The 15,145-nt window shown below is 29.4% G+C and overlaps 4 protein-coding genes across 4 annotated transcripts; 3 read left to right on the forward strand and 1 right to left on the reverse strand.

Annotated features, from left to right (window-relative positions):
• The first annotated feature begins 2,752 nt into the window (after positions 1-2,752).
• On the forward strand, positions 2,753-6,710 carry LOC106787162 (RIB43A-like with coiled-coils protein 2). The gene is made up of 8 exons (XM_014749281.1): positions 2,753-2,815; positions 2,894-3,413; positions 3,769-3,909; positions 4,402-4,565; positions 5,101-5,341; positions 5,816-6,043; positions 6,396-6,502; positions 6,569-6,710. Exons 2-8 carry the CDS (start codon positions 3,291-3,293, stop codon positions 6,708-6,710), a joined length of 1,146 nt encoding a protein of 381 aa, XP_014604767.1. The 5' UTR covers positions 2,753-2,815; positions 2,894-3,290.
• Positions 6,711-8,121: 1,411 nt separating this feature from the next.
• Positions 8,122-10,967, forward strand: LOC106787163 (myosin heavy chain, clone 203-like). The gene is made up of 7 exons (XM_014749282.1): positions 8,122-8,413; positions 8,507-8,591; positions 8,671-9,157; positions 9,229-10,240; positions 10,308-10,436; positions 10,505-10,666; positions 10,757-10,967. The coding sequence occupies exons 1-7, from the start codon at positions 8,376-8,378 to the stop codon at positions 10,782-10,784; spliced, it is 1,941 nt and encodes a 646-aa protein (XP_014604768.1). The 5' UTR covers positions 8,122-8,375; the 3' UTR covers positions 10,785-10,967.
• Positions 10,663-11,932, reverse strand: LOC106787164 (vacuolar-sorting protein SNF8). The gene is made up of 2 exons (XM_014749284.1): positions 10,924-11,932; positions 10,663-10,828 (listed from the first exon to the last, which is right to left on the reverse strand). The coding sequence occupies exon 1, from the start codon at positions 11,716-11,718 to the stop codon at positions 10,963-10,965; it is 756 nt and encodes a 251-aa protein (XP_014604770.1). The 5' UTR covers positions 11,719-11,932; the 3' UTR covers positions 10,663-10,828; positions 10,924-10,962.
• Positions 11,933-12,017: 85 nt separating this feature from the next.
• On the forward strand, positions 12,018-14,353 carry LOC106787165 (RING-box protein 1A). The gene is made up of 5 exons (XM_014749285.1): positions 12,018-12,151; positions 12,294-12,321; positions 12,437-12,558; positions 12,860-12,945; positions 13,103-14,353. The coding sequence occupies exons 1-5, from the start codon at positions 12,026-12,028 to the stop codon at positions 13,113-13,115; spliced, it is 375 nt and encodes a 124-aa protein (XP_014604771.1). The 5' UTR covers positions 12,018-12,025; the 3' UTR covers positions 13,116-14,353.
• Positions 14,354-15,145: the final 792 nt, after the last annotated feature.

A 15,145-nucleotide genomic window follows, 5' to 3' on the forward strand; every position in this document is an offset into this window, starting at 1 on the left:
ATGCAAAATTCATGTATTATACAGAATAACACATTCGTATAGTCTCATTTTCTTAGATCCTATTATAATTTTCAAGAATGATCTTATTTATCGATTTTTAAAATGTGATGAAAAATGTAATTAAACTGATAAAATTTTATTCTCAAATCACATTATCAATAAGTCGCATTAACATTTAAAACGAATGATTTATAATTTACGTTTAATTTACAATCTCATTCTTACATTAGTATTATCTTTTATGATTATTATTCCGGTTTGTGTTCATTACCAGCGTACTAATTAATTTACGTACACAATAATCGAAAAGTTGATAATTTCTTATGCAAAAAAGAGAGCAGGGGGATGGGAATAAATAGGGATAAACAGACAACTATCAAAAATAATGTCTGTACGAGAGCTCGGTTTATTTATTTATACGAATGACGATATTACGAGGAGCATGCTAAACATACGAAAACAAACATATACGATGCACGTATTATACACACATATATATATATATATATATATGCATACTTTTTGTAATGGACATCGTACTCGACATTACGATAGCGTTTATCGCGTATGCGTGCCAATTTCTCTCACAATGAAGATATTCACGCGTGATTGAACAGGCCTTTTTCTTTTATATCATTTTCGACTCACTAATACGAGACACAATATCGTTTAACTTTCTTTAAATTATAATATTTCTTATTTTTGTATATATCTTTATATATAAATAATTATAAATCTCTACTGACAAAAATAAATTCTCTTTTCAAAAGAGTTCAACAAAGTAAAAATCCGAATAATTTTCGATAATAATATTTCTCAATTATATTTGATATTTTTTATTGTGTTATTTATTATTTTCATTAATTCATACAATTGTAATTGAAAATGATGGATCATTCAATCAACTTGGCACACCAAATTCGCCTATGAATAAATCGGCACGAACACTTTATGGTATTAACTGTTAATACTTTGATGATTTTATTTCGTATCGTATTGTAAATTGGAATACGAGCGAAAGCAAGACGAATTTTATTCGTAGAATAATAATGGATCATACCTATGCATGATTGTATTATATTGTACATCGTAGAATAAGGAAAGCCGTAGAGAAAGTGACATGTATTATGTCCGACAATCATCACATGAAAAGATCCACTTCGGTGTATACGATTTCGAATTATTTTAATAAAGATAAAGCACGAAATTATTATTTATTATTAACGCTGTGTTATCTCGTTTAAATTTCCTCTCTTTTTTTTTTGGTTTTTATTCTCGTTGTTAAAGAATAGATAAGAGAAATCGTTGTCATTAAGAATCTTTCTTTGTAATTTTTCATTCGTTCAATGAAATTTTGATTTGCAATTTATTAATTTGGCAAAAGAAACATAAAAAAAAAATAGAGGGGTTTAACATTATTATATATATATATATCTCTCTCTCTTCCTCCAAATAATTATATTTTTCTTAATCGTAAGATTTTCTTCTTTTTCCTTCATTTCCTAGAAAAATGACTTTTTCTTTTTTCTTTTTTTTTCTTATTGCATATAATTTCGAAACATATTACGTGTTATGTTTTATCACACAGACATCTTCCGATCAAAGTTGCAATTTAATAATGATGATGATGATGATGATGATGATGATGATGATGATGATGATGATGATGATGATGAGTGATAGAAGAGAAAAAAGAGTGAAATAAAAAAGAAGAAGAAAGAGAAAGGAAAAGAGAAAGAGAGAGAGAGAGTGAGAGAGTGTGTGTGTTGATTGTGTTATCGGTAAAGACGTTTTAAATATGGCTGTTGTTTATCTTCACAATGTAAAATTCGGTCGGCAAGCTTCTCCCTCGTTTGCGCGTATCCGGAAGAAGATTTATAAGCATCTTATATAACTAAACGCGAAAGCGTGGAGCATTAAAATTAAAATAGATCTTGGAAGTTGTAAAATTTGATTTTCTGTAAATATCAACTGTTAAGAACCTAGACAGAAGTATAGACCGTATAGCTTAAGGTATAACGCGAATTATTTATGCTCGAATAATTATTTTATCGATACACACAAAAATAATAAGAATAAAATTGAATTATATAAATAATAAAAAAGAAAAAAAAGTAATGAAACATGTTTCATTCGAATGAAAAATGAAATTTCGGTTTTGTAAAATTAAACAATATATAATATAATTAACGAGAAATATAAAATATAAAATAAAATAAAGAAGAGAGAAAATATTGTTCGAAATAATAATTTAAAAAAAAAAAAGAAAAAATAAAAAGAAGGATAATAATTTTTGTCGTATATAAAGTGTACAAAACTTGTACGGATCGTGACTGGCATTCGTCACTTTGTCTTTTCTCTTCTTGCGTTCATTTATGCATCACACATTGAGTATTCGTGATCGTTTACGATCTTCGCTTTATACTTTGATGCACCGACACGATAACGAAGCAAACGCACACGCCTCGAACGCGTGCAATGCTCGTGTTGTAAATAAGTTAGTATATAAGTTAGAGTACGTCTAGCTTTGTTCTCGTTGACGCCTTTCACGCACATCTTAAAATGCGAACAAACCCTCTCTCTTTAAAATGAAACGTTTCCCTATTGTAAGAAAAATTTGTTAAAAATAATTATTAACTCAAATAAATATTGTAAACCCATTGTTATAACGATGAATCTTTTTTTTTTCTTTAATATTATCATCATTTTGTTAATATTCAGAGAATATATAAATTGTAAATCGCGTGTAAATTTGTGTGTGTGTGTGTAACAAAGTATTAATTAAAACCGAATACATCAAGAGATACATACAAAGGTGGTGCGTTTTAATTTAAATATTTATCGATCAAAAAGTTGATTCTATCTGAATATGCATTAAAAAATATGTTTACAGAATAATTCACGTTGCGTGCATTCCTGCAATCCATTTTAAATCCAACGAAATTCGACCAATGGGAAAAACAAATATTCTATTCTTTTATATTAATGTGGAAAATTAAAAACCCTTTCCTCCCATTAAAAAAAAAAAAAATTAAAAGAAATACAAAGAAAATAATACCGAGTAAACAATTAAACGATACGATACGATTTGGAATCGCGTATCATGATCAAACTCGCCATGGTAACGAAATATACACCACCCTTTTTTATTATTTCACCCCTATATTATTCCTACGCTTTTTCTTAGGGTTTCTGAACGCATTCACGTTCAACGTACATTCGACATTTGATTTTATAACCTGACATACGTAAAAAATTGCTTCTTTCGCGAAACTTTGATAAACAGAAAAATGTTATTATTTCCACGTTCAACCTTGGAGGATAGAAAAGTTGCAGCTAGTATCGAAAGAAGACGACAAATAGACGAAGATAGGAAATCGCGAATCTTTAACCCTCGTTTCAGAAAGATCGGAGTGAGTTAATTGACACGAGTTTAATAATTTAACTCTTACAATACACATCTGTGTTAACTCAGGGACTTTCGTAACACGTATAGGGTGTTCCAGTTATTTTCAAGTGAAAAAAATATTATCAAAATATTTTATAAATAAAAAATAAGGAAACGAAAAGGGGAAAACAATGAAACAATTGTCATATATTATAATCTTTTAATTAAACATTTAAAAATTCGTATATGTGTTTCTTACTTTTCTATATTTATAGTAATGAAATTAGTGCGAATTAAAACTGGGACATCCTATGCGTGTATATATATACATATATATATGTAATGCATATTTGTTTATTATTCTTCTCGGAAAATGAAAGATCGACAAGAATTTCTTAGATCGGCAAGTGGAGGAAAAGAGACAGCAACGCGAGGAAGAACGTGCGAAGGAATGCCAACTGGACGAGAGTCTTGTTCGCAGCAGTAAAATCGCTTTACAATTGGAAAAGGAACAGGCAGAGGTAAGAGGTTGACCTCATTTTAAACATCTAACGTATTGGTCTAACGTGTTTTCTATGCTAAACTGTCCAAGTTTCTTCTAATCCTTCGATTAACTTACTCGAATTTATTTCTTTTTTTCTTTTTCCTTAACTCAAGCACAAGAGTTTCGATTTTCCACTGAAATTTGTCAAAGTTTAGTCAATATTTTTACACATTTAATTTAACATTGAACTTTTTCTTTTTAATATTTTAATCCTTTCAACACTCGAGAGGTTATTTACGGCTTAAAAGTACAGAATCTAACACGTGGATTTGTTTTATTTTTGGAAAACAAATTGCGTATATCCGATAATAATTGATTTTTTTTTTTTATATAAAAATAGGGACTTCTTACAAGGTTAAAAATTGTATTAAAAATAAAAGAAAAATCGATATATTGATTCTAAGGGTATTGGAAAGTGTTATAAGAAAATAATTTCCTTAGGTTTATATATATTTTTGATTACTTTTAGGAAAGACGACGTATAAATGAAGAAATTCAAGCGTTTCGCAGACTGCATCAGAGACGCGAAGATCGTCGTGATTATGATCTTTACGATCCGGATTCCTTGAAGACGTCGTTACCTTGCCGAGTTGGTGATGATGATCCACGTTTAGGACTAGCCTCAGCTCAAAGGTATTTCACATGTTTTATTTGACTAAATTATTAAAATATAATCAAATATAATAAATATCTATATGTTTTTATCATTTTTAAAAATTAAAATAAATAAAATTATACGTCAAATATAGATGAAACTTACTGTAATGATTATAAAAAAGTAAAAAAAAAAAAAAACAAAAATTAACAATTTATATAATTTTTAATCTTACAACTTTCTTTAATGAGTTACGTACGTTCAAAGAACACTCAACATTTAACTACACAAAAGATATGACTTTAATAACGACTAATGATTCCTGTTTATGTTCACATTATTAAGATAGAATTTTATGAGATTGAAACTGAAAAATGATGAGCTTTCTGTAATAAATCACGTAAGACTTACGTTAATGATCATTCATAATTTCCTCTAAGAATGTGTTTATCTTATTAAACTTTTCCTTTTTTCTTTTTTTTTTTTATGTAATCATAATCGATAGGATAATTGTCAGGATTATTTCGTGGTAAAAATATCATTCTTATGTTAATGTATTTAATTTATTTTAAGATTCGAAGGCGAGGACTTCAACTTTCGAGAACAAGATCGAATGAAAAAAGAGGAAATGCGTTGGTGGTTCGAAAAGCAAAAGAAGGAACGCGAAATTGCGGAAAAGGAACGAGAGGATGCTGAGAAAGCGTACCAGGAAGCCGTTGTCTCGAGGGACAAACGTGCTCTCGAGCTGGAAAACTTGGAACGAGAATGTCGTCGAAGGTTAAACGAGGCCACTGCGAGTTTCAACAGAGCTTTGGTATAATTAACGATTAACTTTCAACTTTCGAATAAAAAGGATTATTCCCATTTTTGTTTTTTTCTTTTCTTTTTCGGATCAAAAAGAGATTACAATTTTGTCGTAGTTGTTTTCTCTTTCGATTTTATTCCTCGGAAATAGAAAATGATACGAAAATCAAATATGAAGAGAATCATTATTGATCGAAGCTTTTGAAGAAGATAAATATCATCGAACGCTATTTTTTTCTCTGAAATTAATTAATCTCCGATGAAAAATAACGTAAAAAGAAAAAGAAGAAGCCGCTGTGTTTCAATGAATAAATTATTATTCCATCGAGATGAAAAGTTATAAATAATCCTAATCGATAGGATCCTCCGCGTTTAATTTGAATCTTTGAATAGTTGGATCAATGTAATAATAATAATAATTATATCTCGAAAGAGAAAAATAAAAGGATTTTCTATAAAATCTTTCCATCGGGTAATTTAAAAGGCGGAGGAGCAAGAACATAGACGAGTTTGCGAAGCCGCTCAAGATGAGGAGGACAAGAAAGCGGAAATCTACAATCACGTGACCGGAGATTTCCTGACGGAAGCCCCCGAGCAAGCGGAGAGCAGCCATGGTCCGAAGAAACCGCTTGCATCGCGTTACAAGGGCATGACTGCAGATCAACTCAAGGTTTTTAGAGACGAGCAAGTCAAACAAATGGAGGAAATCGAGGTAATAATATACCAATTCAATGACAATCATCTATGTCAAATATTTCATTTCCTTCGATTATCTTTCATTTCATTTATCAACGAATGGACACGTCTATAAATTTTATTTCAACCTTAGTAACGTCTTCCACAAGAGATCGTGCAATTTTTTTTTATTTATTTATTTCTTAAGGTTGCATATAATTTTTTTCTTTTTCTTTTCTTTTCTTCTCCTCGTATGGGGAAATATAAAAAATTATTGCAAAAATTCATAATAATTTATGATTCTCAAATCGTACAATAAATGACCACTTGTTTTTTTATTTATTTACAAGGTGTGCAACTTATTTTTTTTTCTTTTTACTATGATATAGAAAATGAAATTGGAAGAAAAAGGAATGAACGAGGAATGGGATAAACTGATGAACGCTCATGCTGAAACTGCCAATGCTTATCAGCGTGAACTGGATCGAAAGAGGACGTAAGAGGTTTTTCCTTTACCTTTATTGACCTTCGTTCTATTCGTGTCTAACGAATCATTTTTCAGGGAACTCAATAAGAAAATTGCTGAGGAAAATTTGAGACTCGCTGAACAACAAAAATCTTATCAAAAATATTTGAATCGCGTTGTTTATAAAAATAAACACTTTCCGGAATTTTTCTTACAATTTAACAAAGGAACTCGTTGAGAAAATTTTATATTCTTCTTCTTTTTCTTCTTAAAAAAAAAAAAATGAATTTTTATCTATCGATATATATTATATTTCTAAAAAAACTGTCAATTATTTATAATAAAAATATAATCCATAAAAGAAATATAAAAATAAGTTATTTGAAAAAAGAAATACGTCACACGCATTACATATATATGTCATTTAAACGAGATTCTATTAAATTATGCATACGTGCATTATTCTGTCTTGCGTTGTCAGTTTCAGGTTAACGAACAAATAATTAATATATAAGTATGCACACATGTATACCTACTTACAATTAAAAATAAATTACCGGTAATAAGGTTGAGAAGGGGAGGGAAAAAAAGAAGAGAAAAAGAAGTATTCAGTTTTTTTTGCAAATACGCTTGGCAAATGCATTTCATATAATTTCCGTTTCAAACAGATGCACGGAAATTTACGTTACCAATCAAAATTATTTTACCATGTTATAAAATAATAAAAAAGAAGATTAAATATTTATATCGATCGCTTTTATCATTCTTTTATGTAAAAATACTGGGACATTCTGTATAATAATACAATTATATTTTACACGAATATTATTAATTTGGCTGGACAAATTGATTTTCTATAAAAAAAAAAAAATTACATAGAACATTGATTTAAACCAACATGCTTTTATATTGCAACGTGGTCAAATAATTTTGATCAGTAGTGTACAATAAATATATACAAGATATTTAGTATGTATGAGGATGTACAAGTGTGACAGTTTAGTTATGACATATTGTTATGTGTGATATAATACAACATGCATAACGTATTCACGTTATGCTGCACGCGATTATAACGTGTGTTACGTAGTTACCGTATAACAACGTCACAAATACATATTTATGTAAGTATATATATATATATATGTATGCCACCGGTGCTTGTTCGTAATACAGAGTCTCAAATGGTTGTGGGTAAACTCAGCAATATAATTGATAGCAATTGAACAATTCGAAGAGAAACGCTATCCTTATCTACTTCCTATACTATCACCGCTTATTACTGAAGCATAAGCGTTATCTCTTTTAACAAGTCACATTCAACAAATTGTTTGTCCGGTTAATGTCATTTCCATTCGTGAAATGTTAAATCAAAAGGAAACGATATTTAATTATATAATGATTTTCGAAGAATTTAAATATGTTTCATACAAAAATTCAGTCTCTCCTGTACTTGATCGATGAACCCGTTCTTTGATTTATATAATTTATATATATATATATATTTTTTTGTTTATATTTACGCGAGCGTAATATCGATAATTTTAATTTTAATTTACATAATTAATTATAATGTATTTCAAAAATTCAAATCACGTATTTATTTTAATGACTAAACAAGTTTTGTCTGTTTGTTTGTTTGTTTGTTTCTTTCTTTCTTTGTTTTTCCTGTAAAAATATTTACAAATTTAAATCGCGTACTGCGCGGGTGCAGTTGCATATGCATCATCGGTAAAACAGGTGCAGTATAGTCGGTAAAAAAGTTGTGTTGTGTTTACAAAAGCAGAATTATTTTTCTCGTTACACGAATTTTCGTTTGTCCAAGTATTAAGTAAATGAATATTATAATTTTTGATATTAAAGATAATTATTATTCGTTTTTTAAGTCATCGCGTGAATTAATATGCTCGATTCGGATTTAGAAAATATCTCAAAACATGGGTAAGTTTTAAGGTTACATAATTAAATGTATCAATATATTTTATATATATACTTATTATTTAAATTTGTCATTATTTATGATTTTATTTAAAGGGACAGTAATAGGGATACCAATTCAGTATTACACAAATATGATGAAATTGTGGAAAATCTTGAGAAAGATTTAAATATTTGCAAGGTGAGTGTTAAATTATTTCTTAATAAAATAGAAATGAAAAATGTTTTTAAACTTTCAATACAACTTTTTGTTGTTGCAGGCAGAACAAAATAAAATTAGATCAATGTTTGAAGCGATACAAAATGATAACAGAGATATTGGTGATCTCGTTAAAGATCAATTTTTTCGTATTCATATTGAAACATGTAACAGCGATAGCATACATAATAAAGAAATTATAATGAATTTACAAGAACGTATCACAATTTTACAAATGGAAAAGGATTCAGTCTATCAGTTATGGCAAATGGCATTAAAAGCAGTGAACGCTTTGGAAGAAGAATTGAAGAATTTTAAAACGGATGGTAAAAGTTCTAAATTATATGAAGAGCATATCGACAACGTTAAAGAAACATATTCAGAAGCTATCAAAGCATTGGAAGGGAAATTATTACAAGCAAGAGAAAATTTTGTAAAACAACAAGCATTGTGGGAAACTAGCAAAGATAAAATCGAGGATTTGCTTAAAGAAAAAGCTGACATTGCGAGAAAATATGAAAATCTCCAAAAAGATATTCAAGAGAAAGGTATATTGAATTATATTAATTACATTATTTATTGATTATTCTAATAATGTGTTATGTGTTTTTTATTTAAGATAAAAATAATCTAAAGATCGTCGAATCATTGAAAATTGAATTAGCTAATGAAAAATTGAACAAGCAAAGTGCAATAAATTCAAAAATAGAATTGGAAAGTAAATTAAACGAAGCCATGAAATTTACTGCATCTCTGATGGCTCGAAATGAGGAAACAAAAAATAAAGTGTCTGAAGCTTTGGAATTAGTAGAAATTGCGGTACGAGAAAAAGATTTGATATTACAAAGAGAAGCGCATATATTGGAAGAAAAGAGTAGACTTGAACTTCGATTATCTAAAATAACAGAAGAACATACAGCCATGTTGCAAGAAGAGATAACAAAAATCAAAGACGACTATGAAAGAAGTGTTAAAAAGTATACATCTGAAATTCGAGATCTTAAAGTGGAATTGGAACACAAAACTAAACTTTTAAAACATCTAGAAAACGATTACAGGTTTTCTCAGGAAGAATTTGAAAAGAAACGTCAGAGTTCTGAAGATGCATTGCAAAGATCGAGAACTAAAATATTAGATTTTGTACACAAATTGCATTCTATAGAACGTCAACTACAAAACAAAGATGATGCACAAAGAAAAAAGTACGACGAAGAGATTTCCCATTTAGAAGTTAAGATAATCGAATTAGAAGAAAGATTAAATACTGCTAATGATAAAGTAAATAAATATCAACGAGATAATAACGACAGCATGGAAAATCAGGTAAAACAAGCTAATGAGAAAACGAAGAATGTGATTGAACAATGCAATGATTTGGAGAAACGTTTGACTAGATCTTTGGAAGATAGAGATCATTTTCAAACAGAAATGAAACACTTGCAAATGACTTTTGATCATGAAATGCAAAAGTGGGAATATGAAAAGAATTCTCTGGAAAATAAAATTCATAATTTAGAACTTAATCATCAAAAAGCAACTTTTTTGACACAGGATGGGTTAAATGCAAACATAGCTGCAACGCAAGCTTATACAGTGGAAAAGGAAGTGAAGAAACCTAATTCAGATGCAACGTAAGCATAAGCTTATAATTTTTTAATTTCATTATTGATTCTATATTAAGCATGTATTTTTTTTTAGACCAGAAAACAAGGAACATTGTTGTCGATTGGTTTTATTGGAGCAAATGAATAAAGTGCAAGAAAGATTCGATAAAAAAATAAAAGAATTGTCACATCACGTGGAAGTTCATCAAAAACTTAGCAGAAAGTAATAGAAATATTTTACCTTGATAAGTATTTAATGTTTTTAATGATATTTCTTTCACATTACTCAAGGTGGAAAGAAGAAGCCAAGACGATGACAACAAAGTTTCAAGAAAAATCAAAAGAACATCGAGCTAAGATAAATGCATTAAGAAAGGAAAACGAGGAATTGATAAAAGAATTATTTGCAGCTCAACAAGAACTAACTAAACACAAAATACAAAATCTTCCGAAGTATGTTAAAATATTTATTTTTTTATTGTAACCATATTATAGTTATAGAATTTCTTCCGTGTATTAAGTATCTTTTAATATATATTTTAGAAGCATCGAAGGAAATAAAATAAGTTGACATAGTAATGTCATAATTGTAGGATTAATATCACATCTTGGTTTCTGTAAATATTTCAAGAAACGGCAGATATATCTATTTTGGAAATACATGTTCATACAGGAAACATAACAACATTTTAAGTATGACGAATTCCTACCTGATAAATTATCTTTAAAAAAAGAAAAAAGAAAAATTATTATTCTTTGGAGGCGATACAGGCTGTAAACAAACTAGGAAACCAATACAAGGTTTCATTTTCTCCTTGTTCATCAAACCAAGCTAATCCTTCTTTGACCATATGATCCAATGCTTTCTGTGCTCGTTCTCTTTCCCATTTCAACTCATTTTCTAACATCGACCTGGAAATGTGTGCGTTTCCAGATAGACTAGCTTGTTGTAGCACCGCAGTATGATCCATACTTAATTCACCTGGAACAGACTGGACTAAATACTTTCCTCTACCTATGGGAACTATTGTGAATCCGTTTCCAAATATTTTTAATTTCTTAGACGCAGCTAACAAATCTTCATTTGTTATTTCTTGATGTTCTTTACGTCGACCTCTTGCTTGCACCAAACGTGTTCTTAATTCATCTAAAGATATCAGACCGCCGTTCTTATAATTCATTGCCATACATACTTCAACGATCTGCACTGCTAGTTCGTAGTAAAAGTCACCGATTCCTAGCACCGACCAAAAACCTTTCCCAGATGCTAATGGATCAACACCGATGGATGCACACATCTCTGTAAATTGTCGTCGAAACTGTGCGTTCTTTTTAATCTCGCTTTTATGCTTAGTCGCAAATTCTTCTAAGTTGACACGAAAGGTTTCCATTTGTTTGGTCATTTGTTCCAATTGATTTTCTTGTATCTCTGTTCCTTTATCTTTGTATTTTTCTTGCTCTAATTTTTGTTTATGAATAGCACCAATTCCAGCCTTTCTCCTCATTATTTTATTTTAATACTTTTAATAGGCAAATATTAAATTCAATTCTTTAGAAGAATATAAATTCAAATAATTTGTTAACAAATATAACCTATTTTATATGAAGGAACCTTTTTGTAAATTATTGACATATGTGTTAATACGTAAGATATTAATTGACTTATTTTGCAATTATTAAGATAATATTATATATCGTGGTATCATTTTTAAATATTTATAATATTTATTATCACTTACATATAAATATATCTAATTTTGTGTTACTTTTGTCTAGCGCACCACTTTAAATATTTTTTAAATAGAACACTAGATGTCATTCGGTAAAACATATCCAAATTTAAATATGGCGTCCGCAATGGAAATCGACGAAGAAGACATTGAGTTACCTACTTCTAGCAGTAGTAAAGGAGAAAAAAAACGTTTCGAAGTTAAAAAGGTATGTAACAAAATATAGAATTAACATATAATGTTTATATTTAATTAATTGTATTTATCACAATTATGCGATACTTAGTTTCTAACCTCATTTCTGTCGTTTCATCCTAACATATATATACATTTGTTTTATTTCTTTCCAGTGGAATGCTGTGGCACTTTGGGCTTGGGGTATGTATTTTATTTAGTAATATTTATACGTATTTAAATATAAATAATTAATTTTTGGTTCATGGAATATGTGCAATTTATTTTAATATTAATTCTATTATTTTTTGTATTTTAGACATTGTTGTAGACAACTGTGCTATTTGCCGGAATCATATTATGGATTTGTGTATCGAATGCCAAGCTAATCAAGCCTCAGCTACCAGCGATGAATGTACTGTAGCCTGGGGTGTATGTAATGTAAGTTTTTAAAGTATTCGCATTGATTTTGTCGATACATATTTATGCTATATATTTTGCATCGAATACCTATTGAATGATATATCTTTAGTTCATTGTTGAGCCAGTTTGATTTTGCAAACAAAACCAATTTGCAAGTTTAGAATTGTTTCATTAAATGAAAATAATTTGTACGGTCAATTTATAATAGATGATACAATAATGCGTATTATTTTTTGGTATATCAGTGGCTCATTTAAAGTTTTAAGTTAATATTATGTTCATTGTATGTAATAACATAGCTTTGAATTTTGTTGCATAGCATGCATTCCATTTCCATTGCATCTCTCGATGGTTGAAGACTCGACAAGTTTGTCCTCTTGATAACCGTGAATGGGAATTCCAAAAGTGAGTATTATAGGAAACAAATATTATAGCACACAAGCTTCTTATAGCTTTGAAAGTGTTTGTGTGTGTTCTCACTTGAAACACATTAAATATCTTTTTAATACGCTGACCATATTTAACATATAAGTTAATAATTGTTTGCATTTATTTTCAACAGATATGGTCATTAACTGAATGCGTTCCACAACCAAGAATATCAAAGTCTATGGGAATAGGCAAACCAACAGAGGTATAAAATAATAATCTTTAATACGCGTGGATTTTCATAATTAAACTAAGGTAATGTTAATGAAAAGGGAAAACAGTAATTAAGATTAAATTTATTGATCTCACATGATTACATATAAAGGAGATAATTAATGGATAGAATCTTTAATTTGATCTTTTATTCGACGATATAAGCTTTGGAATAATAATTGAATCTTTAAGAAATAGAATATGTGCTGTAATTCATGTTAGAAGTTTTCTTTAATATTAATTTTATGGAAATCATGTCTTTCGTCGAAGAAAACAAAATCGAATAATTTTTGATCACTCATTAAAACATGTATTACATGTATTAGGTTGCTAGAAACATTCGCTTTGATTTATAAACATATTAAAAATTATATATGAAAATATAAATGTGCTGTTGTAAAATTTTCATTCGAAATCAGCACGAATTTTTCATAGTTATCTAAAAAATTCACATACCGATTTATCAATAAAAAATATATTATTTTTGAATTATACTTATAAAAATCGACAGGAATTTTTCGATCAACCCGATATATATTTAATTTATTAATTCAATATTAGTTAATTTAAACTATATCATTTGCAAAATGAAAACGAATCTACTGCAACGGCCTCGAATTCTTTTCGCAACCTTTTTACCCGCGAATAATCTTTTTACGGCGAAGCTAAGGATGATCGGATTATCCGAAAGATTTTTCCCGTGCAAAAGTTTCGTCCTACCGTCTCGAATCCCGATCTGTCTTTATTCGAAAAATCGAAATAGAACCACGCAATGCTACACAATTTAATTTAATTTAATATAATATATAATATAACATAATATAATAGAATATAATATAATTTAAGATAAAAGAGAAAAAAGAAGTGTTGTATCATCCTTGTTTCACGCAGCGGCATTGACAAGTAGGCTAAACGATAAATAAAATTAAAAAGGACATTTATTAAATTTAATTAAATTAAAAATTAAACGAATTTTATATCAATTTTTCGCAATTCACGTTACTTTTCGTTGAACTTAGATAGTAAGCCCTTTTGTAAAGGAAAAAAGGAGAGGAGAAAAAGAAAATAATAATAATAAGAAGGAGAAGAAGAACAAGAAGAACAAGAAGAAGAACAAGAAGAGGAGAAAAATACGATTGTTCAATAAAGCTTATCTAACATTATGACAGGTTTTAACGTCTTTTCTATCGGCAAGGGAAAAAGACGATATATTTCCAATCATGGATATTCTTCCTTATATCCTAAAAGAGATGTCGCGGTGTTGAATGAGATTCGAGGTTGTACGAGGCAACGTCTCTCTCTCTCTCTCTCTCTCTCTCTCTCTTCTTGATCACGAATAGCCGGGCTTTGTATAAAACCAGCTTGGCTCCTGACGTCATGTGGAGCCCGATCGATCGTTTCAAGATCATCTTTCGAATACCTTTTCCAGTCGCGATGCATTGAGGAACCAAATCGGGCAATACTTATCAAGCCGCAAAACGAGAACTCGACGAAGAGAAGAAGCCCAGCTTCTTCTAATCCGGGCATACAGCGAAAATTACATTTGTGAAACGTCGACCGACTTCTACGATAGACACCCCCTCACCTTCTTCTCCTCTTCCTCTTCTTCCTCCTCGTCCACCCACTGCTCCCGCCCCTTCTCCCTCGTAAGAGGGAAGATACTATCACTGAATTCGCGACACCCGAGAAATATTATCTTTTTTTCATTTCTCTTTTATTTTCTATAGATTTATTATTTTTCGTTTTTATTTTCTTTATACGCGTCGTGTTAAATCGCAGTTATCATATATAAATCTTTGTATTGCATTATCCTCGTTAAAAATCTGACACATATTTCGCGTGTATATCTTATTATATTTATATATATTTATTTGGCTGGAAATAGTAATGCAGTTCGCGCAGATTTATGAATATGAAATTACGAAATGAAAGAATAATTGAAATAATTAACGACAATTTTCAA

Source organism: Polistes canadensis, unplaced genomic scaffold (assembly GCF_001313835.1).
Source record: "Polistes canadensis isolate GaletaPanama2010 unplaced genomic scaffold, ASM131383v1 scaffold_94, whole genome shotgun sequence".
NCBI lineage: Eukaryota > Metazoa > Arthropoda > Insecta > Hymenoptera > Vespidae > Polistes > Polistes canadensis.